The following is a 27,904-nucleotide window of genomic DNA, read 5'->3' as shown; positions in this document are numbered from 1 at the left end:
CCCATCACTGGGACCTCTCAGATGCCATCTCACACACACACACACACACACACACACACACACACACAGTTTCTGCCATCCCCTCCAATAAGCATCTGGCCCTCAATAAGTATTCATGGTAAGGGAAAGTGCATATTGCTATGAAAACACTGCTCCAAATAATTTCCACCTGTGCCTTCAATGTCACAATACAGACACTGCAGAGCTCTCACTGCCTCCACATTGGTGCTAAAGTGGTCTCTTAACAAATTCAAAATCTTGTGCCTGCTTTGCAACCTCCACTGGTTCCCAGTGTCCTCTGATAGCCTGCAGATCTCCTGCTCTGTCTCTATTCAGCAGAATTTTCTTACAGCGCATTTCCTGCCAGGTCTCTACTTCTGGTTTATTTGTGAATACAAGGATGATCTTTTGGCATCTTGCACCCTAGTAGCAATTCGGAAGCCCACAGGCAGAAGATGAGATACACTATGAGAGCAACAGTTACTGCTAGGTGATATCTATGTGAAGTTGATTGTCACCCACACAGAGCAGGTTGCACAGTAACAGTTCAGGAAGAATAAGCGATCTATGCAGATAAAGTAGGGATCATCAGAGGTCTATCTAAAAGGTATGTTTTACAGGTTCTTCAAGCCTTTCCATCATAACTGGCCTCTCTAACTGTAACTAGCCTCTCCAATTTTGTGAAAATAGATTTACCTGCTCTTTCCTCCTGGGAAGTCAGGGGTTTGTATACATGCAGTCAGATCCCCGATAGGTTTGTGTCCTGCCACATCTCCAAAAAGACTTGAGAGTGTTCTTGGAAAAATCTAGTCTCTTCTGCCACAATCAGTCCCCCACTAAAATACCGCATCTCCACTTCTCTGCCACCTATTCCAGAATTTTCTCAACTCTTGCCAGCAGTTTGGTGCTCCTGGTTTCTCTCCTGGTACAGTGACCCAAGGAGTCTAAACTCTTAAACCGCAGTTTCTATAAGTTTATGCTTTATGGATAACACTCCTCCACAGACTAGGAATATGGCAACCATTTTAATTTCTCCTTTTGTAAATCACTTGTTCAAATATTCCAATTATTTTTATTTCCAGGTGTTCATTTTTACTTATTGCTATATTAAAATACCCACATTTGTTATATATGTTGGCAATATATGTTGTAACTTTATAATCATACTTGATATACAATAATTTCAGGATTGAATTTATTCATTTTTCCTTTATAATTTCTGCTTTTAATATCATATTTCAAAGCACCTTTTCTATTTCTACATTTTGTACAGATTCATCTATGTTTTAGTTATTGTTTTTATAGTTGAATTGTCTGAGTTAAGAGTCTAACTTCTGGAGCCCAGCGGCAGGTGTGAGAGTTGATTAGAGACCACTTTTAGGACCCTGAGACCCAGCAAAGCTGGAGGTGGAGCTACTCTTCAAGAGTTATTGATCAATGAAATGGTAGAGAATGGAAAACACCGTGACCAGAGGTGTGTAGCAATGAGCAAGGAGCAACACAATGGAAATGTCACAAATCCATCTCCAATGAATGGAAAAAAGAGGAGAAATCAGGAAGAAAGAATACTGTCCTAAGGAGACAGCTACTCATTACCTGGCAGTATATTTTTCTCTGGAAATTCTTGTAACTTTAAAAGAATAGACCTCAAAATGATGGCATCATCAAAGCATTGTGGTATCTTTTTTACAGTTTCTTGCTGGACTTACAGCTAAATATTATGTTAAGAAGCATGTCAACAGAATGTGCAGTGTATAAACAATTTCTTCTGTGTGCCTGCTAGGTAGGCTTGGGAATTTTGTCTTCTGTGGGAGTCGGAGCGGGACTACACACCTGTCTGTTTTACCTGGGCCTACACATAGCTTTGGTTACATTAGCTGTTTCTGAAAGCAGTTAAATTAATTTCCCTGAACCTTCCTATCCTGATCAGTTTATTTGCCTGGATAAAGAAGGCACTGAGGAGGCATTTCTTTGTGGAGTATCATCTAGAAGGTTAGGACCGAGGCTTGTGTCTCAGGTATTAGTACAGCAATTGGAGAGCCTCCTCTGTATTTTGTGGTTAGGGCAGCTTGCCTCTCAGGTGCTGAACCAGATGATAAAGAGTGTCAAGAATCTGAAAAAAAAGTTGCTGGAACAAGAGTCTACACAGGACTTTCCCTCATGAGCTAAACTGGCAGTTCAAAGACACATACAGAAGGCTGGGTTTTTTGGAATACTGGCCTGTGCTTCAATTTCAAGTCCTCTAATTGATCTGGCTGGAATAACATGTGAACACTTTCTTGTGACTTTTTGGATGTTCTTTGGTGCAACCCTGGTTGGAAAAGGAAGAATTAAAATGCATATCTGGAAAATCTTTGTTATGAAAACATTCAGCAAACACATCGCAGAATAGATGATGGCTTTCACCAGTGCGGTATCGGACAAAGGTCCCTCTCTGCAGAAGCCATCCAGGAATTCTTCAAGGCTCAGTGGCAGAAGCTTCACTACAGGAGCAAAGTGAGCATGCCACAGGGAGCAAACTGGTTGCCCTGAATGTTTGAGGAGGTGATCATTGTGATAGGGAGTTACGTTATCCTATCATTAACTCCATGACACAAAGTTATGCCAAACGAATCCAGCAGCAGTTGAACTCAGAGAAGAAAACTAAATGAGGAAAAATAATATTTTTAACTCCAGAAGTCAGAGTGGATGTGTTCTAACTGAAGTTGGGAGACCTCAAAATCAAGAAGGAAAATTCCCTTTTCCAGCCTGTATCAACTTTTAAAACTTTTGCTGAAAGCAGTTTAGTCCATGCTTTGCACTAACATACTTTTTTACATGGATTAAAGTGAGGTATCTACCCTCAGTTAATGCCAGGTTGTATTTTATTAGGGTAGTATCTTGGTTACTTTTCTCTCATTGCTGAGACAAAATACCTGACACCCAAAGTTAAAGGGGAAAAAGTTTATTTGGCTCACAGTTTGTAGAGGCTTCTGTCTGTATCAGCTGGCTCCAAGGCAGGGTGACACATGGCAGAGAGGCAACAGTTCATAGCAGTGGAAGACAGCAAAAGCAGCAAGGGCAAAAAGAGCTGAACAAGCCTCTTTCTGCCATGTTTATCTTATCCAGACTGCTGAAACTGGGGCAGTGCAAATCTAAACAATGGACTGATTCAGCAATCACCCACTCTTCATCCCAGCACTGAATCATGAACCAACCATACTCTCTAGTTTCAGCCACCTCTGAAAAAGGCCCATCTAAAACTGTGTGAGGCTTTGGGGGACATCTAGACAAACCATAATAGGTGGAATGTGATGTTCAGCCACAAACTTATCAGAAACTGTCCATCCGTATGGTACTTTCAAAAGAATTCCTGCCACACCAATATTTCTATGTTAAATATGTTGAGTTTCTTAGGCTTGTCGCAAATGGTTGCTTTGCTTTCCTAAATCATCAAAATGTGTATAAGCTACATAGATTGGATAAAAGTCTTACATGTCTATCACAGTACAATTTAATATGCCATTCTCCCCATCCTTCACCCCCTACCCTCAAAAAAGGCCATTTTATGATGCACTGCACACCCTCTGGGGAAATTTATCTTTAAATATGGAAACAGTATAAGGAAAACCTGGTTGGTGTCTCATGAACCAGCTGACAGCATTTTTTATTCTGTGTTTTTAGAATGAAGTCCTGTAAAAACTTTATAAAGACACCTTTGATCATTAAAAAAAAACAGAATCTAACTTCACCTTTTCCTCTGTGATTACCAGTCTCAAGCAAATTTATCAAATGTCTGTCTTTTATCCACTAGAATAAGTGCAAATATAACATTTCAAAACAAATATCAATGTAGACTTGTACTGTGATTTGAATGTGTCCACAAACCTCACATGTTGGAAACTTAAATCCTGAATGAACAATGTTAGAAGATGGGAACTGTAAAAGTGATTATGTCATTAGGGCTCCGGCCTCATGAACAAATTAATGCCATTATTTCAGAAGCAGGTTAGTCATCATGGGAATGGCTTCCTAATGAAAGGGTAAGTTTGGCCCACTTCTCTCTTTCTCTGTCTCTAACTCTTTAACCATATAACCCTCTCCACTATGTTATGATGCAGCAAGAAAGGGCCCTGACTTTGGACTTCTCAGCCTCCAGGACTGTAAGAAATAAGTCTCTGTTCTTCACAAATTACCTAGTCTCAAGTATTCTGTTATAGCAGCACAAAGCAGACTAAGACAATTTGAATTTTCAGCTTTCAAATAAGTTCTTACTTGATATTGAGAAAATGATCAAAGAAGAGCAATTTTTAGCTATTAGTTCATTGAAAGGAATGGTATGTCCCTATACTGTTTGATCAGTTTTTCATGTCTATATCTTGTATTATGAGCAACTACTTTGAAGGTAACAATGTGGCATGTACTGAACGTTATTGCTATCCTACAATCTTGTTTTAAAATTTTATATGATTGGGTTTTTTTATTTTAAAGAAAATTGAAAAAAAGAACAATAGCAAAATGCCAACAACATAGGCAAAAACAAAAAAAAAGCAAAACTAATAAGAATAATACAGGGTTTCAGAACAAAATAAGGATTAACAGTGGTTGTTATATTACATATTTTTATCTTCACCAAAGTTGGTCAGATTACTAGATGTAAGAATGCAAGATTAATCAACCCATTAAAGAGAATAAAAAATAAAAACAAAAAATTTATAAACAATACAGAGTTTCACCAAACAAGATGATAGGAATTCAACAATGGTTGCTAAGTTGCATATTGTTGTCTCCAAATTAGTTGTTCAGATTACCAAATATAAGCATGCAAAATTGGTCTAAATAAATAAATAAATAAATAAAGCTTTAACTGTTCCTTTCAATAAACCATTAGACATCAGCAGTACTGTTATCCAAGCCATCCTTCTGTGTGTATGTATGTATGTGTATATCTTTCTTTTTCTCTTTTCCCTGATTCCAGTTGTTTTCTCTTCTGAGCAATTTCTTTCCCTTTCCCAATATCTATTGTACATTTTGGGTACATACTCTTTCATGTTCTTACGCTAGGGAGATAACATGATGTCTACACATGTGGGTCCTTATTCACTTATGAGTAATGGTCTCTATTTGCATTCATTTAACTATAAAAGCCTTGAGTTTGTCTTCTTTATAGATGAGTAATACTCCACTGTATAAAAAGACCACATCTTTTTCATGCATTCCTCAGTAGATGGGCACTTGGGTTGTTTCCAAGATTTAGCTATGACAAATTGCCCTGCTATAAACATGGGTGCACATATATCACTGTGGTATGATGTTTTTAATTCTTCTGGGAAAATACTCAGAAGGGGAATAGCTGGATTAAGTGGGACCTCCAACCCTAGTTTTGTGAGGAATCTCCACACTGATTTCCACATTTCTACTATTGTTTTTATTGTTTGCTTTTCTTTTCTTTAAAAAAAATCAAATCCAGCCAAATTTAAATTCCCCATTCTCTAGAAGAAACCACTATGGTGATGCTGTTGCGAATACTTCCAGCTCATATTCTCATTTATGCTGCTATTAATAGTTATAAGTCATTTAATTTTAAAACTTACAGAAATATTATTATAACCTTTAGTTTTTATTGTTTGAAATTTGACTGTTCATACATGTAGTTCTCGATTTACTGTTAAACACATTAACAGTTTCAGCTGCATCATGAACATTTCAGCCTTCAGAAACATAAACCAGCCAGGCATGGTGGTGCATGCCTGCAATCCCAGCACTTGGGAGGCTGAGGCAGGAGGATAGTAGTGAGTTCGGGATCAGCCTGTGTACTCATCTTAGATGCCCATTTTGGGATTGAGTCTTTGAATTTGGGGAGTCTGATTTTTTTCAATTCTTTGTATGTTCTAGATATAAGTCCTTTGTGGGACAGCTGACTATAAATTTTTTCCCATTCTGTAGGTTTTGTTTTCATTCTGTTGATGATTTATTTTGTTGTGCAAAAGCTTTTTAATAAAGTGAGATCCCATTTGTTGACTCTTTGTAATATTTCTCTTGCAGTGTGAGTTTTGTTCATGAAGTCTCTGCCTACACCCATGTCTTCAAGATTTTTGCCTATTTTCTCTTCTCATAAACTTAGTGTTTCTATTTTAATATTTATATCTTTGATCCATTTGACTTTAGTTTAGTGCATGGTGATAGACATGGATCTAGTTTTAGTGTTCGACATGGGGAAAACCAGTTTTTCCAGAACTTTTTATTAAAGAGACTACCTTTCCTCCAGTGAACTTGTTGGGTGCCTTTGTCAATGATAAGGTGGCTGAGTGTGTTTGGAGTTGCACCTGATTCTTCTGTTCTGTTCCACTGATTGTCAGACCTCCTTTTTTGCCAGCACCATGCTGATTTTATCAGAGAAGCTTTGTAGCATAATTTCAGGTCTAGGATTGTGATGCTCCCCGACTTGCCTTTGTTGCCCAGAATTGCTTTTGCTATTCTAGGTCTCTCCTGGTTCCAAATGAATTTTGGAAATGTTTCCTCTAGATCTGTGAGGTAAGTTAATGGAACTTTGATTGGCATTGCATTAAATCTTTATGGCAGTTTGGGGAGTATGGCCATTTTCACTATATTGGTTCTTCCTGTCCAAGAGCAAGGGATATCTTTCCATTTTCTGATATCCTTTTCAATCTCCTTTTTTAAGGTACTGTAATTTTCATTGTATAGATCTTTTACTTCCTTTGTTAGATTGATTCCTAAGTATTTCTTTGGGAGATCCCAGTTTTTATCCATTTATCTACTGATGGGAACCTAGATAGATTCCATATTTTAACTATTGTGAGTAGTGCTGCAATAAATACTGGAGTGCAAGTATTTCCTTGTCATATTGATTTCCTCTCCTTTGGATGTATACCCAGCAGTGACATTGCTGGATCATATGATAGTTATGTTTTTTAGTTTTTAAAGAAATTTCATTTTCCACTATGGCTGTACTAATTTACATTTTCACCAACAGTGTAACACACATCTCTTTTCTCCACATCCTCAGTAGCACTTGCTATTTTGTTTTTGCCTTTTTCATGAGACCATTCTAATTGGGATGAGATGATATTTCATTGTTGGTTTGATTTTGTATGTCCCTGATAATTAGTGACACTGATGTTTTCCATATGCTTCTTGGCCATTTTTTTTGGAGGATTTATTCAGATCTTTATATCATTTTAACTGGAGTACTTCCTTTGAAGAGCAGTTTTCTTCATATATTCTTAAATTAATTCAATTTCTTGACCTCTCATTTACTCTTTATGTAGGAAACATTTAACCTCACCTATGAAACAAATAAGCAACCACACCACAAAAAATATGGTTAGGTTTCCAGTAATAAAACATTATGGCTTGTGTCTAGATGTTCCCCCAAAGCCTCATGCAGTCATAGGTGGGAGTTTTTTCAGAGATAGCTAAATCTAGAGTGTGTGGTTGATTCATGGTGCAATGCTAGAATTAAGGGTGCTAGAATTAAGGATGAGTGATTACTAATTCAATCTGCTATAGCAAAGAGAAACACTAAAACAACACCCAGGATTTGAAGGCAGATTTATTTTACATTGACAGGCACTGATTAGGATCGTTCCCAAAATTTCAAGCCCCGATCTCTCGTGGTCTAGGGCTTTTACATTATGCACAAGCCAGAGATACAAAGGTGAGACAGAAGAGCCTGGCAGTTCTTCTGATTAGCTAGCAAGGTGAGATGATCGGTTACAAGGCTAAATTAATTAATTGTCATCAGTTACAATTAGACATCCTGCATGTTCAGTTACACTCTCATGGTTACAGGGTCAAGAAAGTAATTATAGGGCCAGGCATAAGCACTTGCCTGGCAAGCCTGAGGTCATGAGTTTGATTCCTGGTACCAAAAAAAAAAGAAGAAGAAGAAGAAAAAGAAAGTAATTATAGATCCATGACACAGTTATAGAATTAGGCAGCTTCAAAAAGAACAAATTTTTAAAAAGAACAATTTCTCTTACACAGTTTTTCCCTTTCAGATCCACTGATTGGTTTGGCACTGCCCTAATCCTGACAACCTGGGCAAAAGAGCAGAGAGATGCTGTTAAGGCCCCCCTGTTGCTTCATTACCTTCTGCCCACCATGAACTGTTTCTCTTCTGTGATGCCTGTCTGCCACACCATCCTGCCCTGGAGCCAGCCAGTAATAGACCGATATCTCTATAAACTATGAGTTAAATAATCCTTACCCCCTTTAACTTTGGGTGTTGGGTATTTTGTAACAGCAATGAGAGAAAAGTAACTAAGAAAAACACCAAAATCCTTATCAGCACAGCACAGAAAGAAAAAAGAGTGAGAGAAAACCCACATCCTTTGTGTCACAATATATATTACTAAAATCAATATCTGAAATTAAATTCTTTCCATATATGGATAACACCAACAATGAAAATCCACACACCAATGCTTAATAAAACATAGCAATATTCTAATTGTTTTACATATATTAATCCATTTAATCTTCTGAAGTATCATTGTTATCAGCCCTATTTTACATATAAGGAAACTAAGCCCAGAGAAGCTACATACTAAGATTTTTCAGCTAGCAAGTAATAGGGCTGGAGTTTGAACTCAGAGTGTGAGGAATGCGTGAGGCAGAGATCAGCTGAAAATATCAGGCTTGTGTAAAGGCAACAAGGCGTGGACTTTATTGTGCCTAGTGCAGGCAGGCAGCAGAGGAAAAGGCCATCAGTAGGGAGCAAAGAAAGTCAAGCTTTTTTACAGGGCTTGAAAGAAGGCAAGGGACATTGGGTGGGAAGATCTTAGTAAACATCAGTAGTCAAAGTCCTCTGGATATCTCATGCCTCGGTGAGCAAAGTCCTTGAGGTGTCCAGTGTGAATGCTTGGGTGTCTTTAGATGTAGTTCATGCTCCATCTTATCTCTTTTATGACATACTGTGTTTGCCAAGAGCACTGGTGCTGAGTTGAGAACACCTCTGTTGGCAGACAGGTTGGGTATTAGGAGTGTTATGTCTGAATTGAGCCTTACGTAGTATTCATATTCTTCATCACATACTATGATATATTTCTATGATTCTTTCAAAGCTGGGGTTGTTTACATGGGACCTATGAGCTCATTTAAGGACATGCTTTGGCATCAGAAAATCTGTGACTCTCCCAAAACTATATGTAAATATTTATTTACATATATGTATCTTTCTTTATTAGATTCTCACAACTGTATGTCAAATAAAAAAGTAAAGAGCTACTCCTTTAGGAGACAGTGCTTCACAATGGGAAAAATGTGGGATTGTGCACTTTATGAACCTGAGTTAGAAATCTGCTTTGCCATTACCAGCTGTATGGACTTGGGAAGTTAACTGGCCAATCTAAACTTGCCTTTCTTTTCAATTTGACATAATAACACCCATCTTTCATTGTAATAAATACTACAGCCAGTGTCTGACATTAATTGGTGCCTAATAAATCATAGATACTTACATTATTGTTGTTATTGAAGTTGCTGATTTTTTTTCATTGATGTTAATGTAACCTACTAACCCATTATTCTACATAATAACCCTGCCATATAACATTGTGAATTCTTAAGGCCAATAATACCATGTCCAACCTGAGAGTGACAACTCAGATTCAGCAGGAAGTGAACAATCGAAACAGTTAACCATATGACTCAACAATTTCATTCTTAGGTATACATCCAAGAGATATGAGAACAAATATCCTCCAAAAACTTGCACACAAATGTTCATAGTAGCATTATTCATAATGGCTAAAAGCATAAGCAATCCAAATGTCTAAATGCTAACCCATGTATGCAAAATATATACAAAACATAGTATGTCCACACAATATAATATTATTCAGCCGTAAAAAGGAACGAAGTACTAATACATTCTGTCAAAGATCGGTTATATGAACATGGATGAACTCTGAAAACATGACACCTGAAAGACAGGTACATGCTGGGCATGATGGTGGAGGATCACAAGTTTGAACTCAGCCTGGTTAACTTAGAAACTTAGTGAGACTCTGTCTCAAAATCAAAAACAAAGGGGTGGGTGGCTAAGGATGTAGTTCAGTGCAGAGGCTCTGCACTCAAACTCCAGTACTGAAAGAAAAAAAAAAAAGAGGCAGGCATGAAAGGCCACACACTGCACACACTGTCCAGTTCTATTTGTAGGAAATGTCCCAAATACACACATGCAGAGATGGAATGATTAGCAGTTGCCACAGGCTAAGGAGAGTGGGAGTAATTGCTAATGGGAATGGGCTTTTGTTTAGGGTGATGAAAACATGGAACAAGATACAGTCTGAGGACCCAAACTTGTCACATTTGAAAATATTAAAAACCAATTAATTACACAGTTCTAAATGGCGAGTTTTAAGATATATGAACTACATCTTAATGTAAAAGGAAAAAATGTCTATGTTCTGAGACTGAAACTAGAAGCAGCAACTTGAAATGGTCACACAGCCCCTGCCAAAGCATTCCCACTACAGACGGGATTTGCAAAGCGCCTCTGGAGGGACCTGAGAAGGAACAGACCACGTAACGCCGCCAAAAGTCATCCTCAGAATGGGGATAACACCAGGTATCTGTTCTTTAATCCGATTCTCTCCGTTATCACCAATACGCTTAAGGACAGGGGACTTTTCAGCAGACGGATCAGTCAGTTCCTGGAAAAGGAGGAGTGATGATGGATCCAGCGCTCATTCAGGATAATTCTGGAAGCCTTTAAGAAGGAGACTAATACATGGGGAATCGGGAAGTCTAGAGGGAAATAACTTTGTATTTGAGGTGGGAGTGAAAGGAGTTTCACAAGAGAAGCAATCTTCTGCCTTGAAGCTGGTACTTCCACAGAGGATGTGCCCCAGGAAATGAAAAATCCTACCGATTGTGTCAGATAAAACTTCTGTTGTAATAAATCTGCTTTTGACGTGAGATACCAGTCTCCTCCAAGTTTGGGTCGGGGCTTGGGCCTCAGCATATAATGTTCCAGTGCCGGGGTCCCTCCCACCCACTCGGTCATCAGCTCCAGCGATTCCGCAACACTCTTCCCCGCCAGCACCTCAATGTTTCCACTCGCGTAAGCAGACAGATGTGCTTTTACCTCTGCCATCTTCAAAAGAGAAAGGACTCCTTGTGCACACATGTCCCTGCTGTTCTGCTCTTGTTTACATCAAAACTTTAAGCGGCACCACTCCAGTTTCTCTCCTTCCAGTCTCTCTTAAACTCCAATATGTCCCACTCTCCACAGAAATGGCTCCTGTCAAAGCCTTCACCTTGTTTACGTCATTAACCCAATGGTCAGTTCTCAGTCCCTTTTACTTCCCTGTCAGCAGTATTTGACACTGCAGAGCTCTCTCTCCTCTTGAGAGCATTTGGCTTCTGGACAACACACTCTCCTGGCTCCGCTACCTCACAGATCCCTTCTCCTCAGTCATCACTGCTAGAGGCTCCTGCTCTCCTCTATCTCTCAATGCTGAGTGGGCCCGTGGCCAAGTACTGAGACCTCCTTTCTATCGCGTGGTGGTTCACTGATTATCAGCTTGAGTGGGAACACTCCGCTGAGTTGAGTCAGTATGGTTCTGGGCAGGGAAGACTCACTATAAAAAAAATTTTTTTCAGATTGGAAACCATTCACAGATGACAATATCAATCAGTAGAAAATCTGATGGAAACTTTAAAAAATACCTAAATTAATGGAAGGTAAGTTAGTCAGTTTCCCTATCACTGGGACACATTACCTGACACTTAAAACACAGAAGCTTAATTTGGCTCACGGTTTCACAGGATTTTGTCCATGGTTGGCTGGCTCCAAGGCAAAAACTTCATGGAAGAAGGGTGTGGAGGAGCAAAGCTGCTTAGTCCATGGCAGCTGGGAAGCTGGGCAGAGAAACAGCACTAGGGAGGAAGGGGCAGGGGCCATATATAGGACACCAAATTGTGCCTTCATGTCCTACACAGACATGTGCATTATTAATCCCCTCGGTGACTCCTCAGCTAACCAGGTTGATAATTAAGCATAAACAAGGATTTGCTTTCAGGAGGATTGTTGTCCAAATGGGGCATAAAATGTACAACGGAAGGGAAGGATTTCAGCTGATTTTCTTCTGAAAATCAGAAAGAGAGCTGTGGCTAATCTCTTCCAAGAAGGTCCGGTCCTCACCTTCACCTAGGGCATAATCTCCCGGCTTTCAGTGCAGACCTTTCAGTTTCCAGCACCAGCCTTGCTGCCTGCTGGTGCAGACTGTAGCTTCTAGTGCAGACCCCTTGGTCTCCCCTTATGGTTCCTCAGTCTCCTGATGCAGACTTCTATGGGACATTGCCATGGGCTCCAGGCTTTCAGCTTGGTCCTTCCAATCTGTAGCAGAAGGACAGATCTTTTGTACTCTTCTACGTTAGACTCTGTGGGCAGCCACTGTAGGCCAATCTTGTAAATTTCGGTGTCCTGCATTAAATCTGATTCCGAGCATGTGCGGTGTTTTGAGGAGCCTCACCCCAGCCCTGCAAGCCCTTGTAAGCATTAATACACAGCATCACTCTTTCCCTTCCCGGTGGCATCTGAGCTCCCTAATTCCTTAGAGAGTGTGTCATCTATATATTTATTTCACTCAGGGTACAGTCCATACAGTATCTCAGAGGGCCTCACAATTTTTCTTTTTTCTCCTTCCCTCTTTAAGCCTAAATTCCTTCTTCTTTAAAACACACCAAAATGTCTCTCTGTGTGTGATGAGACGACTCCAAATATTGAAGACCTGCTATGTGTAAAGCATTTCACTCCTGAGCAGTTATCCTGATGAGGACATGGATAACTTGTCCAAAGTGGATTGTGCTTTCTTAAAGAAAAAACACAGCTACGGAAGTGCTCTCCCCAGCCTTGAAGGGAAGGGTGCGAGAGCAATGAACTCAGCCTGGAAGTCCTGACTTGCTCTACTTACAACTCAATAGGGCTTTGAAGAAACTACACAGATGCTGGGGAGATAGCTCAATGGCAAAGTACCTGCCTGGCATGTGCAAGGTCACGAGTTTGATTTCTGGTACCAAAAAAAAAACACAAGCTCTCTGGAACTCAGATAACCTTCATCTGTCACTATGCAGAGTGGACAAGGGTATTTTCTAGTTCCAAAATTGTGTAAATAAAATATACTCTAACAGAGGCCTTTTCAGTTACTTCAAAAAGACATCCGAACATTTTACCACAACATGCTAGGTCCTAGGTGTGCTGGCTCGTGTGCCTGGCACATGCCACGCAAGCCTGCAGGCATTCTGCTCTTAATTCCTCACATACACTGGCTCCACTCCCAACTCACCTGCCCTCATACACACACTCACACTCATATGTTTCCACCCCCATGGGCACCCATACTCATCCACTAACACACTCACTGGATGATACAGAGGAGACTCCTTTATATCCTGCAGATCTCTGCTTAAATGTCAGCCGCTCAGAAAAGTCTGTCCTAAGTACTCTCCAAAAGAAGTCTGGCCCTAGTATTCCCCATTCTAGCACCCAACTTTCTCCTCTGTGGTACTTATGAAGATTTTAAATTATTTCATATACTTATGAAATTTCTTCATTACTAGCTTCTATGATCCAAAATGGCAAGATAAAATTTATGTTATTCATCTTTGCTTCTTTTTCTTGGCATCTAGCATTACATCTGATATTAAGGATAGTCAATAAATATATGTATAACTAATTAAAATAATTTCAACCATTTTCCCAAATAGCCCATTCACTACTTTACTAGAAAGAATATAGCAAATTCAAGCACAAATGGATGTAACAGCATGGATTATTACTTTTTGGAAAATATTGGTATTGTGAGTTATATTTTTCCAAATGCTGTCACATTTCATTAAATAGTTTCTAAAACCTGTATTTATTAATACCATGACCATCTCATCAGGAAAGTCTTTAAGTGTTAGAAATCTGTCTACTCTTTATCATAGACATAAGCTTTCAAAAGAAAAAAAAAAAAAAAAACACTCTCATTTGAAAGCTCTAATTTTATCATTTGCAATAACAAAATGTCACTTGCTCTCTTTAAAGTGCCAGGTTCACTTAATTCATATTTGAGAAATGTCTGAATAGTCATACTTCATCAGAATTACTTCAAGTAAAAATAGTATTCCACATAAAGAGAGACCAGCTCAGAACTCAAACTGCTCTAGTGCTTTTTCCTGAAGAATAATATAGGGCTTATTCTGAACTCCAGTATTTCAGAATCCAACCAAAGGGTTCTGTGCACACTTTGCATACTTCTACTCACATACAATGTGAAAGACATTTAGTAGAGGGTAAAGATTGTTGAAGCCCCCCAAATTAACAGTGCTATGCCAAGGACATTCTTGAATGAAACTGGCTTTTTTACAGTGCCTGAATATGAATACAGTGATGAGCAATATGATTTGGTGCTACTGCACTGACTTGTACTAACATACCAGAATTTTAATCATCATTGCTTTTGTACTATCAGCATAAATGTCAACACATGGGTAAAAGGGAAACATCTTAGTATTATAATGAAAATAGTTTTAACCTCATAGGTCCCCGAAAGAGTCTCAGGACCACCTACAAGTCCACAAATCACACTTTGAGTACTGCTGGCTTGCAATTGTAATAGCTTGTTCATGTTGGAACAAACTTAAGATTTTCCCAAGAGTATAAACAAACAGTTGTATACACAATTTTTAATTTAACTTTTAACGGTCAGAGCAATGTGGGAAAAGGGCATTAGGACAAAACAAAGTTAGTACACTCAAAATTTTTAATTTCAAACTTTTTAGAGTTATAGAAATGAAGACAGTGCAGTACTGCCATAAAGACAGACATACACATAAATGTTGTAGAAATGAGAGTCCACAAAATAAACCTTAACCTTTATGGTCAACTGATTTTCCACAAAACAGTCAAGGCAATTTCATGAGGGGAGAATTATTTTGACAAATAATGCTGGGACAAATGAGTATTCACATGTAAAAGGATGAAGTTGAACTGCTACCTTAACCATACACAAAACTTAACTCAGCATACAAAAACATACTCAAAGCATAAGCCTAAATATAAAAACAAAATAGAATAATAACATTCTGAAGAAAATACAGGAGAAAATTTTTGTGATCTTCAATTTGTCAATGATTTCTTAGCTATGACACCAAAGATACAAGAGATAAAAGATCAACATGTGAGGCTTCACCAAAATGTAAAAATTGTGCACTTCAAAAGACATCACCAAGAAAGAGAGAAGAAAACCCACAGAGTTGGAGAATATTTGTAAATTATATATGTAACAGGGAACTTGTATCCAGTATATTTAAAAAGTTATAACTCAATACTGAAGAGACAAATAACTGAATTTAAAAGTAGAAGGATATTTCATCAAAGATACATGAATGGGAAATAAGCACATAAGAAGCTCAACATCATTAGTCATTAGAGAAACACAAATCAAAACCACAATGAGATGCTATTTCACACCCACTAAAATAACAATTATCAAAAAGATACATTATCAATATTGGCAATAATTTAGAAAAATTCAGTCTTATACATTGTTAGTGGGAATGTAATATGATATAACCATTTTGTAAATGGTTTAGAAGCTCCTGAAAATGTTAAACATATAGTAACTGTGTAATTACCAAGTTACTCAGTAATTTCACTTTCAGGTATAAAACTAGAGAAGTGAAATAAAATTTCACATAAAAACTTGTACAAGAATTGTCACAGAGGCATATTTAAATAGCTAATGACAAGAAATAAACCAAATGCCCATCAACTCACGAATGTATAAATTAAATGTACTATAGCCATATAGCGAAACATTATTTGGCAATAAAAAGAAATGAAGTAATGATACATGTTACAATGTGTACAAACCTCAAAAACATTCTAAGTGAAAAAATCAGTCACAAAAGATTACATATTATACGATTCCATTTATCTGAAATGTCCCAAGTAGGCAAATCTTGGGAGATAGAAAATTTAGAGGTTGTCTAATTGGAGTGACAGTTACTGGTTACAAGTGTGTTTGAGGTGATGAAGATGTTCTAGAATTAAAAGGCAATGACTGTGGAACTCTGTACATATATTAAAAACTATCAGGCTGTGCACTTTTAATGGGTGAACTTTATGGCGTACAAATTATGTCTTATAAATGTGTTAAAAGTCCATATAAATGTAGGAATAGCAGCCACAGTCACATTGAAACAATACTGTCAATGTTTCCTTTCAAGTTTTTGCAGTGGGTACTTTCAATTAAAATTTGACTTTTTAAAAACTCTGCACGAAATTACTCATCAAAACCAGAAGCAGTACCCCACTGCTATTACCAAAAATGATGAAACTCTGATGCACTCATGAGATCTGCATAAAAGAAACACAGGGGTCTCAGCAGGGTTTCCTTCTGAGGTTATATGACTTCTAAAAGTAACCACTAGCTCTGAAAGCATGAGGGTGTTGATTTCTAAAGAAGGAATCACTAGGTCTGAAGTTATCACGGTATCAACCATAAAGATAGTTGGTTGAAAACCAGACATCCTGACAAAATGTGTGAATCATACATATCATAATAAAGACCACATTCTGACCTCAAAAAAAGAGCTGAAGACATTTCTAATGGAAAGCTTGCCCCATTCTATTCCTCCAGGAACTGAGGTTGATTCTTCTTTTTTAGTGAGATATCCCCCAGTATCAGAACAAATTAGTCATGTCTAATTCCCACTTTCCCTCTCAGCTACAGAAGGATATTTGCAGTATCTAGAGTTGTGACAATCAGGCAAAGCACAAGAATAGGACTAAAAAGGGCCAACAGCCCCTATTCGAACAACTCACGTGCCCACACCAGCCCCAGATTCCAGGCTGATTCGTGATAAACTATTCTCCACAAAGCTAAGAGGAAAAATAGAAACATCAGGAAAAGCTAAGAGGAAAAACAGAAACATCATTTTGTGTACCTGTTTCCCTCCTGATCTCCACTTGCATTTGACTTATTAATTCTTAAATAACCCAAGGAGATAGCCAGAAAGTAACTTGACTGGTGACCAATTTTAGGACTTTTCTAAAGCTTTGATTTCTAAATCTTCAAAGAGCTCCCATTCCTGAATACTGAAGATAACATTGCTGCTGGTGAAAAAGTCTTAGCTGAGACATTTACAGTCTCTTCTTGTGTGCTATATTCCACGGGTAACAAAGTCCCCTTGGTCCCACCAACCCTGCAGACTTACGATGCTTTCCCTTAGCATCCCTAGGAAAGTAAAGGATGCCCACTGGCACTGAGTGATTATTCACTGCTCTAGCTTGTGTTTCATTTCCTAGTGCAAAACTCTGAAATGTGAAAGAGAGGAAACCACATCCTTTGTACTCTCCTATATAGGGTGGGCCAGTTGAGAACAAAACATTGACTTTCCTTCTGATTGATGTGGGAACACCAGCCACAATGAGGAACTCCTATGCACTGCTGGCATCTTCTCTCTCGATTGTCATTTTTCTTCTACTAATTCCTGAAGGTAAGACTGATTCTTGCTATTTTCATGATCACCAAGCAAAGTGAAGCCTACTTTCAATGACTTTTTATAGCAGTTCTTTATGCCAAAAGAGTTATCTTCGCCAAGTTTAAAATGTTTAGCTTTTTTTAAAATTATGTTTCTGAATTCATTTTAAAAGAAAAATCCTTTCTTCTTTGTATTCTTTTTCCAAAAGATAACAGAACCACTAATGCTTATTGCAGCCAATTTGTAAGTTAAAAATTACTAAGAACAATATAAAGATGAGCAAACAGCCAGGCATGGTGGAGCAAGTTTATAATCTCAGCACTCAGGAGCCTGAGGCAGGAGGATTGCAGATTTTAAGTACGGCCTGGGCTACATAGTGAGTTCAAGGAACAGCCTCATCTACATAGCAAGACCCTGTCTCAAAAAAAAAATTTTAAATGAGCAAGCAAACATACAAAACATATAAACATTCTTTACCTTTCAGGAAAAGAATAGTGGTGCCTTAGCCAGCTTGTTACCAGTCACAGAGGTTCACACACTCAGGTTCATTTGCTTGCCTCTGACCAAATCCAGGGAGAGATTTTTTTTATGAAAAGGATTTATTCAAAGCTACCTCCACAGAGATGGGAGGAACCCATTTGCCTCAAATCACCCCCTTATCATATGTAGCTGTCAGGGTCTTTCATAACAAGGGAGGGGCAGGAGGTACAGTGAGACAATACACCTGTTCAGGCTTATTCCTTCCCTTCCTAGACCCAGACCTTTCCCTTCCCTGCCTAAGGACATGAAACAGAACTTTAAACTCCTGGTGCCAGCATCTGCAAAGCCCATTCCTCTGGGCTGAGGATAGGTGCGGATGATGGTTTGTGCCCTAGGTTTGAAGAAATATGGAGAAGCCATCGTCCTAAAGGAAAAAAATATTAACTTTTAAAGCTCCCTTTTGCAGTGCAAGTTATAAGTTCGACCTTCCTTTCTGCAGAAATGCACAGAAAGTTTTATAGTTAAAAAAAAAAAAAGACAAAGTTGAACTGGACACCAGAAGTGAATACAAAATGATTAGAATTTCAGTAACTACAGTATTTCTCTAGCCTCTCTCTGGGATATATCAGGACATTGGGAAAGTCCTCAGAGGGATTCTTTGGGAAAGCTATAGTATTTTCTGTAAAGTTACTAAAAGGTAACCAATATCCCTGCTTTTGTGTGAGTTCTACCTGTGGGAGTTGAAATCCTATAACATCTGTAACATTGTCACTGGAAGGGAGACACAGTAGCTTCTGAGTAGTTCTATATTTTCTCTGAAGAACCTAGTAGGAAGTAAGGGTTACCATTGGGCTGGGGTAAAATCACCTGATAATTATGGAGGCAGCCAGGGATTTTCCCCAGGACCCATCAGCATTTGGAGGTAAAAATGGTAGGCAGAGCTTATGGAATAAGACAAATGCCAGGAATTTCCCAAGAAGTTCTCTGGTTTACCTTGCTCCTAAAGCTAAAAAGAAAGTGTAAATTTTTTTAAATGAAAAACAAAATTTATATGTATATATAAGGACAGCTGGAATAGGTGTATTGCTGATGTCTGTGGTTTATTGAAAGGAAGTCAATGCTTAAAATTTTCTTGTTTTCTTGACCAATTTTGCACGTTTGAATTTGGTAATCAGAATGACTGATCTGAAAACAACAATATGCAGCATAAGAACCATAGTTGAACTCCTACCATCTTGTATGATGAAGCTCTGCATCATTTCCAATGTTTTTTTTTATTACTTGTTACCGTCTTTGATTGTTTGATCAATCATATATTCTTAGGTCTGGTAGACTGAGCAACTTTGCTGAAGATAACAGTATCAAATGTAGCAACCATGTAAATTCCTATCATTTTGTTTTGAGGTCATGTATCATTTTTGTTGTTTTTGTGTTGTTTTGATTTTGCCTTCATTGTTGTTTTGTTAGTTTTTTTACTTTTAAAAATAAAAGGTGAAAAAAAACAAGATTGCAGGACATTTGAGACTAAAGGATGGGCATATTACAAGCGTGCCGTACGACTGACCATACTGAGGCATGTTAAATCCTCCTGAAGAGGAGATGGATTATTTTTAAAAATCTACGCATATTTTACCCTCAAAAGCAACAACAAAAGCTCTTTGCTCTGCTCCACTTTGTTTCCTGTTTGCAGAGAGCAAGGTGAGCCCACAAGGAGAACAAATAGCAAAGCAAGACCTGAGGCTCTGAGCTAATGGTCTCAACCCTCTACAGAGTAGAATAATCTGGAGGACATTTTTTAAAATAGTGACATCACAGATCCAGCCTCAGAAATTCTGATTAAATTTAAATGTGAGAACCAGAAAATACCAATTTTTAAAACCTCCTCACCTACCTCAACCCTACCCCAGACTCTTCTAAGAGTGGTTGATGGCAGATACGGACTTATTCCTGAAGCTGATATATGTGCTCAACTAAACAAACATGGAACCCTACAAGTGTTCTATTGAGTTTATGATTTCTGCATCCCAGAAAGTCCAAAAATGTACCTTTAGAATTATCTGTATATGACTCAACCTGGGCAAAATTGGAATGTGGCTGAGGTTTTTTTGGCTTCTGTAAGTTCCTTACCCTTTTATTTCTAGAGCCTAGAATTTTGCCTTCCCAATTCCCCTGAAGAAGCCACAGGCCTGTGGCCATTCTCTTCCTCTTACCCTCACCCTCATCAATCCTTAGGAAAGGTTCTCTCCATCATTGATAACTTATTGTGAATTTGGCAATGAATTCACTCTAATTATGGGATAAAAAGGATTATAGTCTACTCAAAAAACTATGAATCTCAGCCACCTATAAGGAGAAATATTTTGGGAGAACCAAGAGCATATGGTGCAAAAGGTGGCAAGCTGAGAGTGCATCACCAAGACACAAGGTCCCTCAGCCACAAATATGGTTTGTGCTGGGTTTAGGTCTCACTGCTCTCTGATCCCAGCTTATCATGAAGGAACTTTTACTAAGACAGAACCCTCTACTTAGTTCACCATTCCCTTAGCTTACTGCAAAGGCCTCAGCTTAAACCATGTGGTTTGGTCTGGAAAGTGAAGGTAAGCCTTAGGTGTGATAGGTGTTATTCTCTCAAAGTTTGAGTAAGGACAGTGCAATTCAATAATGGAATGCCTCAATCATCAAAAGACTCAAAGCGGGTCATAGCCAGAAGGTGTCAATGTCAGTTTGTATGTTGTGCTTTTATAAGGACTTGGGGTAAAAAGATAAATATCCAGACTTCTAAAATCCCCTCTACTTCCCCAAATTAATTCTAAACCAGAAGGGGTTAGGGGCACTCATGGTCATCAACATCTCCTGCAGCAACTGCTACTGGTCTAGAGCAACCTGTGGCTCTCCACCCTTTCCAAAGCCTGAAGAGCTTTTCCAGGTGGACTGATATGATTTTCCTTTTCATGCTGAACAGATGCCTGTGTAAGAATTATTGGGGGACATGAAGTGACTCCTCATTCAAGACCCTACATGGTCCTACTAAAATTTGACCAAACAAAAATCTGTGCTGGTGCTTTGATTGCACAAAATTGGGTATTGACTGCAGCCCACTGTGACCTGTAAGTGTTTAAGCCTTTTTTAAAAAGTGTGTGGAGATATTTCATGTTTCATATTACTTAAGTCTTTGGGAAGTCTTTGGGAAGTTGCTTTAGCCCAAAATGAAGTTAAACATATAAATAATCAGGGCAATTAGGAAACAGCAGTTCCAGGCTCTTTCTGAAGACCCTTCAGGTACAGGTGTTAGAAATAGATTAGATGCAGCATAAAGGGTCAACTTTCAGAGCTCCCTTGAAGGCCCAAGCACAGCCGTCAAGCAGAGAAAGCTTGTTTCCAGTGACTTCCTGTGTCCTATATGGAACCACTCATCCCTTAACCATCTCTTAGCCTCTGTCAACTATAGTACTTCCTTGAAACCTCTCCCCAGGCCTCTAAAAACCTGAGCTGTCCAATATGACAGCCACATGTGGTTACGGAAATTTAATTAAAGCTAAATGAAACTATAAATTTACTTGCTCAGTCACACACTGGCTGTATTTCAAGTCCTTAGTAGCCACATGTGCTGAGGAGTTACCATATTGGAACATGCAGATTTACAGAACATTTTATCATCAAAGTATGCTCTACTGGAAAAAAAAGAAAAAAGGGTTATGTACAATGTACCAACTTCCCACAATGAATGTCATCATTATGTACTGCCAATATGTACCAATAAAAAATGCTTTAAATTAAAAAAATAAAATATGCTCTACTGGAAAGTACAGTTCTAATGTTATAAGTGAGACTACCATCAGCTATATAGAGGGGAAAAGACAGTAAAAACATTAGTTGCAAAGCTTCAGGTACATAACAAACCTGCTCCTCTACACATGCCCAGTCCCCTCACTCCTCCTCCATGAGGCCCTCCCCAGAAGCCAAGCTGATGCCAGCACCATGTTCTTGGACTCCAAAATCATGAGCCAAAGAAAATTTCTTTCCTTGGTAAAATACCCAGTCTTTGGTGTTTTGTTAAAGCAACATACAATGAACTAAGGGGATGACAATAATAGATTCCAAGTTATCTTGCTATTTCCCCTTTAAAACACACCTGTTCTCTCAAGCCACAAAGTATCCCACAAAAAGCATATTTACCAATGATGAAACTAAAATGATCAATTCATAATATGCTCAGCTCCTAATTTAAGAATAAACCCAGTAAACAGTGTTGTGTCTATTCCAGGAAAAAAAAGGCCCAGGTCATTCTTGGGGCTCACTCAATAACCGCAAATGAACCAGAAAAACAGATAATATCAGTTAAGAAGGAGTTTCCTCATCCATGCTTTGACCTGGACACAGGTGAAAATGATCTTAAACTTCTTCAGGTATGTACCCTTGAGGTCCTAGAGTCACAGAAACTCCTAAAACCTGGGAACGTGGAATACCCTGTACCCCTACTGAGACAAACTCATGTGAGGGAGGTCCCTGTGAGTTGAACTAGAATTTAAGTAAAAATGTTAATATTTATCTCCTTCTGTTTATTCTTTGTGTTTGTCTTCCAACAGCTAAACAAAATGGCAAAAATTAACAAAAATGTAGCTATCCTTCAACTACCTAACAATGGGGATGACGTGAAACCAGGAACTATATGTCATGTTGCAGGGTGGGGGATGACCAGCAATAATTCACCTCTGTCTGATGTTCTAAGAGAAGTCAATGTCACCACCATAGATAGAAAAATCTGCAATAATGCAGAACACTACAATTTTAATCCTGTGATTGGACTCAATATGATTTGTGCCGGAAGCCCTCGTGGTGGGAAAGACTCATGCCATGTAAGTAAAACAAGATCCCCCATGTCAGCTGTTAGAGTAAGACACCTAGACACAATGTAATGGCATGTGTGGTTTTTTCATGGCATTGGCTTCTACAGTGTCCTAGTGATTTGTTTAAGAAGTTTGGTAAAACTCCAGGCAAAATAAATTAATATACTCAGTTTAAGTGAATCAATAAAAATAAAAGTTCACTACTAGTACGTGGGTTGATCCACTACATCTTGATTTCACATCAAACACCATAGGAAACAATGTTTTTCCTTATTTGTCATATTACCACATGTAGATCTAACCTTAAAGATACTATGTACACAAAACCCAGGAGACCTGTAGCCAGGACTCCTCAAGGGAGTTTGGTTTCCCTTCCGTCTGAGTACCACCCCAGAAGTTCCTCTGCCATTCAACCTGGGCATATTTAAAACACCTGTCATTCCCAAGTCTGTCTGAAGACCTTAAGCTAGCCCCCATGGTTTCCCAGACCAGAGCTCAGTCCCAAGAAGACACCTTCCAAGCATGACCCATACCAAAGAATGTGTAAGCCTCCACCTTAGGATCCCCTGAGAAGGGTGAAGTACAGAGCCCTGCTGAAAAAAACACTTCCCAGATTTTTAAATTCTGAGTACTTATAATTTCTCACCTTCTCCAAAGACACTGGAGTCACCTCAAGCAGGTGCAGTGTGCCTGGTGAGGGAGTTAACAGAGATTAACACATCTCTGTCCTTCGAAGGAATTCTTTCTCACCTTCTGGACCAAGGCTAGCCAAATCCCAGGCAAAGATAGCATTGTCTTTAGCACTCTCACTTTCTCTTTTTTACTTTCTCTTACCTACTCCTTCCAATTTAGATACCTAGGAACACAGAACTTCCTTTTGGGGAACCCATATGAAACATCCTGAGGCCATAGCCACATCCCAAGACATGAGTCCCCGTGCCACCAGTCACCCTCTACCACTGAAGCTTAACAACCCTTCCCCATTCTCTCAATGCCCCCAAGTGGCTATTGATAAATTAAGCCTAATGGACTAGCTCTACAGATGTTAAACACTATAATAGTCAGGAGAAATGTATCTATTTAAGGAGGACCCCAAGTTATCACATGGTTCTTTATTTCATACATTCCTAAGATCAACTTTTCCCTAAAAGAGGTTACTTTGGTTTTGTTTCTTTAGGATGACAATTAGTTGCTAGAAGAACCAATCTGAATTTGACTGTTTTACCCTTTGAGTTATTAAGCTTTTTGAGAAAATGACAAACAGGAGGATTGCCTTTCTGGAAGCAGTGAACCAATCTAAAACTTAGCACATAACATAAACAGTATAAGTTTCATTTCAGTTTTTACTGGTATATTAAAACCCAGTGAATCGATTTTAGAATACTAAAATATTTCTAAACATTTTGATTTTTCAAGCACTAATTTTCAGCCAAGTCACAGTTGGTCTTAATTTCATATTAAACACTGTACAATTTCTTTCATTCTGCTATTGGTCATGGTTGACAAGGATATCTCACGTGCATCCTTCTTCATTTCCCCAGGGAGATTCTGGAAGCCCTTTGCGGTGTGGAGGTGTTTTCCGAGGCATCACTTCCTTTGGCCATCCAGGGAAATGTGGAGTCCCTCAAGCACCTGGTGTCTATACGCGTCTCTCAAAAAAATACATTCACTGGATAGATAAGGTTATGAAGGAGACAGTTTAGATAACTGTATTTTATTTCATTTGTTGTCAAGTCAATCTTATCACAAATAAAATCAATCTGTATTGCTGTATCTGTTTCTGTCTGCTAATAATCATGAGCAGAGGTCAATCTACAAAGTGAAAGAATCAGATGGCAACTTTGTGGATAATATAGGGGAGAGGTTAGGGAAACAATGTCACCAGTGTCATCTATGTGTCAAGTGTCATGGGAATTTTCTCCTGAATTACTCACTTAGTGTCCTAGTAGGACCCAGCAGGAATGACACTAAGATCAGTTCTTTTTAATAACAAACACAGTGGAAGGCTCCATAATCCTTCAGGAAACAGACAGTCTGGAGCATTCTGGCAAAAAGGAAGTAAGTCTGCCCTTGAAGGCCATTGTTATACATCAATAACTGCTATTTTTATTTATTTCCAATAAGTTGAGTCTATGAGAGAAACAGAAATACATAATGACTTTCAGTATTTTCCAAAGGCATGTGATGAGGAATAGAAATTTAAATTCTAGGGGATATTAATGAAGGGTTTGGCCAACTAAGAAAAGAAACAACAGAAAGTCAGCCTTGTGTCTTAGGAGTCTGCATTTAAGTCTTGGATTATCTACTTTATTTCTTGATTTCCTTTTCCCTTGAGCCTCAGTGGATCGAATCAATGCAGTGGTTGCAGTGGCTGCCACTGCAGAGTGGGGAAGGAGTGCTGAATTGTGGAAAGTTCTCTTTGGAAAAAGTCCCATGATGTGTATTCAGTATTTTGAATTTAGTAGTCATCATCTCAGCAGCCACTGTAAGATGTGATCTGTGATCAAGTGAACATATTCCTTCAATTTCCATCAGATCCTTTATATTTGTGATGGGGGGAGTGCTCACACAGACACACCCAGAGATAGCTCTTAAACGGAAGAACATAGCTTAGACTAAGTAAAATACTAGGCTCTTGTTTCCACTCATAGCTGCCATCAGACTCAGCAGGCTGTAAACTACCAGTACCCAGATCCACCTCCGGGGAATCTAATTTAACTGATATTTGGCTGTACCCAGGATATACTATTCTTTATATGAGCTTCCCCAGTGATGCTAATATGCATTCAGGGATGAGAAGCCCTACAGTAATCAGTGAAGCCTGGTGCTAAATTCTAGAAGAAAGGACACAAGAGAGTCACTATGATGATACTTGAGACACTTGCTACAATCTTTTATTCCTAGTTAGGACTTTAACTGCAATAAGCAGATGGAACCCAGGTGCAGTGGCACTTACCTGAAATTCTAGCACTCAGGACACCGAGGCAGGAGGATCTCTGCAGTCTGGGCTACATAGTGAGTTGTAGGCTGGCCTAAATTCTGTCTCAAAAAACAAAAACCAGCCGGACGTGGTGGCACATGCCTGTAATCCCAGCACTAGGGAGGCTGAGGCAGAAGGATCATTGTGAGTTCAAGTCCAGCCTGGGCTACAAAGTGACCTCAAGGACACTCTGAACTGCATAGCGAGACCCTGTCTCAGAAAGCGCTCCCCCCCCCCGCTAAAAAAAAAAAAAAAAAAACAGCTGGGCATGGTGGTGCATGCCTGTAATCCCAGCACTAAGGAAGGTGAGGCAGGAGGATCACCACAAGTTCAAAACCACGCTGAACTACACAGTGAGACCCTGTTTCAAAAGAAAAAGAAAGAAAATGTATTATCCTCTGCTAACAATTTTTATTATAGGTTTTAAACTCATTTTTAAAGTAGTTACATGGAACTCTCATTTGTTGCTGGTAGAAGTACAAAGTGGTACTTTTTTAGGAAAATTAATGTGTCTATTAAAATTCAAATGTACACATCCTGTGATCTAGCAATTCTACTCCTGGGTATGCACCAAACTGAAATAAGTGGGGTTGTCCACCAAAGATGTGTTCAGAATAAAGCACAGGAGCTTCATTCTAAAAAGTCAAAAAAAAAAAAAAAAACTCAAATATCCATTCACAATGAAAGGATTAAAAAGTTATACACTTTTAATGATATAATATTACACAGCAGTGAAAGAGAACAAACTATAGTTACACACAACACAGACTACATGTTCTGTAACATATACATACATACATGTATTGTCTTTCTCATTCACTTGAAGTTTTGGTGATAGATGCATAGGGCATGATTTCATTCATCTGAAGGTAAGCATAAGGAAAAATCAATCCACTGTAGAAGTCACTGTAATGGACTGAGTGTGCACTGGAAGTGAGCACCAGAAATCCCTTTAGGGTACCAGAAGTGTTCATATCTTGATCTGGATGGAGGTTACACAGTTATCTACTCATGAACTGAAAACCTATGAAGTTCTACACTTTGAACTTAAGTGTTTTACTATATATGCTGTATGTGGATTGCTACTCAACAAAAAATTTTAAATTACAAAATTAAAAATTAGTTGTAACCAAGGCTTCTATTTTGTATATTATCTACAAGTTGATTTTGTTCTTTAAAAAATTAATACCCCAAGCTTCCTACTAAAACTAATAGCGGGTAAAAGATATATCTATATTTTTCTTAGATGAGAGCCTCTTGGTTGTGACATAGTGTCGTAAGACTGTTAAAACAGACATACATACTCAGAAACAGAATGGTGTGGAATACTGGTTATGTTCTAATCATTTTGCTTATTCCCAGCTAAACATTTCCTTACACAGTATACCAGCTAATTAGGAAGGTCAGGGGCTGGGGATTTAGCTCAGCGGCACAGCGCCTGCCTGGCAAGCACAAGGTTGTGAGTTCAATTCCTGGCACCAGAAGAAAAACAAAAACAAAAATAAACAAACAAACAAAAAAGAAGGTCATATTAGGTGTCAGGTCGCACATCTCCACCACGGCAGGGGCAACACTGAGCCCTGGACAGCTTCGGGGAAACTCCATGAGCCACGCCCAATCACCCGCACCCTCGCGGGAGCAACGCTAAACCCTGAACAGCTTCAGAGGCCTTGGTGAGCCATGCCCCATTCCCCCACCATGGCAGGAGCTACCGCTGAGCCAGGGCCGACTTTGAGAAGCTCCATGAGCCGTGCCACAGCCCCTTCCCACCATCTCAGGAGCAACGCGGAGCCTCTGACAGCTTGGAGAAACTCAGTAAGCCACGCCCACCTAACCCCAGTCACAGGAGCGACGCTGAACTCCAATGAACTCCAGGAGTCTTGGCGAGCTGGTCCCTGCCCCTCCGCCATTGCGGGAGTGACACTGAGCCCTGGAGAACTTTGGTAGCCTTGGTGAGCCACGCGCCATCCCCCACCATCATGAGAGGGACACTGAGACCTGGACAGCTTCAGAAGATGCGGTGAGCCACCCTCCAACACCACACCTTAAAGGTAGTGACGCTGTACTCCAGGGAACTTCAGCAACCTTGGTGAGCTGACCCCCACAGCCTCACCAT

At 39.1% G+C, this 27,904-nt stretch overlaps 1 protein-coding gene and 1 pseudogene across 1 annotated transcript; both read left to right on the top strand.

Annotated features, from left to right (window-relative positions):
* The first annotated feature begins 1,442 nt into the window (after positions 1–1,442).
* Positions 1,443–2,651, top strand: LOC102021495 (annotated as a pseudogene).
* Positions 2,652–17,388: 14,737 nt separating this feature from the next.
* On the top strand, positions 17,389–24,581 carry Gzma (granzyme A (granzyme 1, cytotoxic T-lymphocyte-associated serine esterase 3)). Its single transcript, XM_005392711.2, has 5 exons — positions 17,389–17,496; positions 20,924–21,068; positions 22,226–22,367; positions 22,548–22,817; positions 24,350–24,581. The coding sequence occupies exons 1-5, from the start codon at positions 17,427–17,429 to the stop codon at positions 24,509–24,511; spliced, it is 789 nt and encodes a 262-aa protein (XP_005392768.1). The 5' UTR covers positions 17,389–17,426; the 3' UTR covers positions 24,512–24,581.
* Positions 24,582–27,904: the final 3,323 nt, after the last annotated feature.

This window comes from Chinchilla lanigera, unplaced genomic scaffold, assembly GCF_000276665.1.
Source record: "Chinchilla lanigera isolate Chin_1 unplaced genomic scaffold, ChiLan1.0 scaffold00045, whole genome shotgun sequence".
In the NCBI taxonomy this organism is placed as follows: domain Eukaryota; kingdom Metazoa; phylum Chordata; class Mammalia; order Rodentia; family Chinchillidae; genus Chinchilla; species Chinchilla lanigera.
Note: the sequence above shows the minus strand (reverse complement) of the source record. Positions and strands in the feature narration are given on the sequence as shown.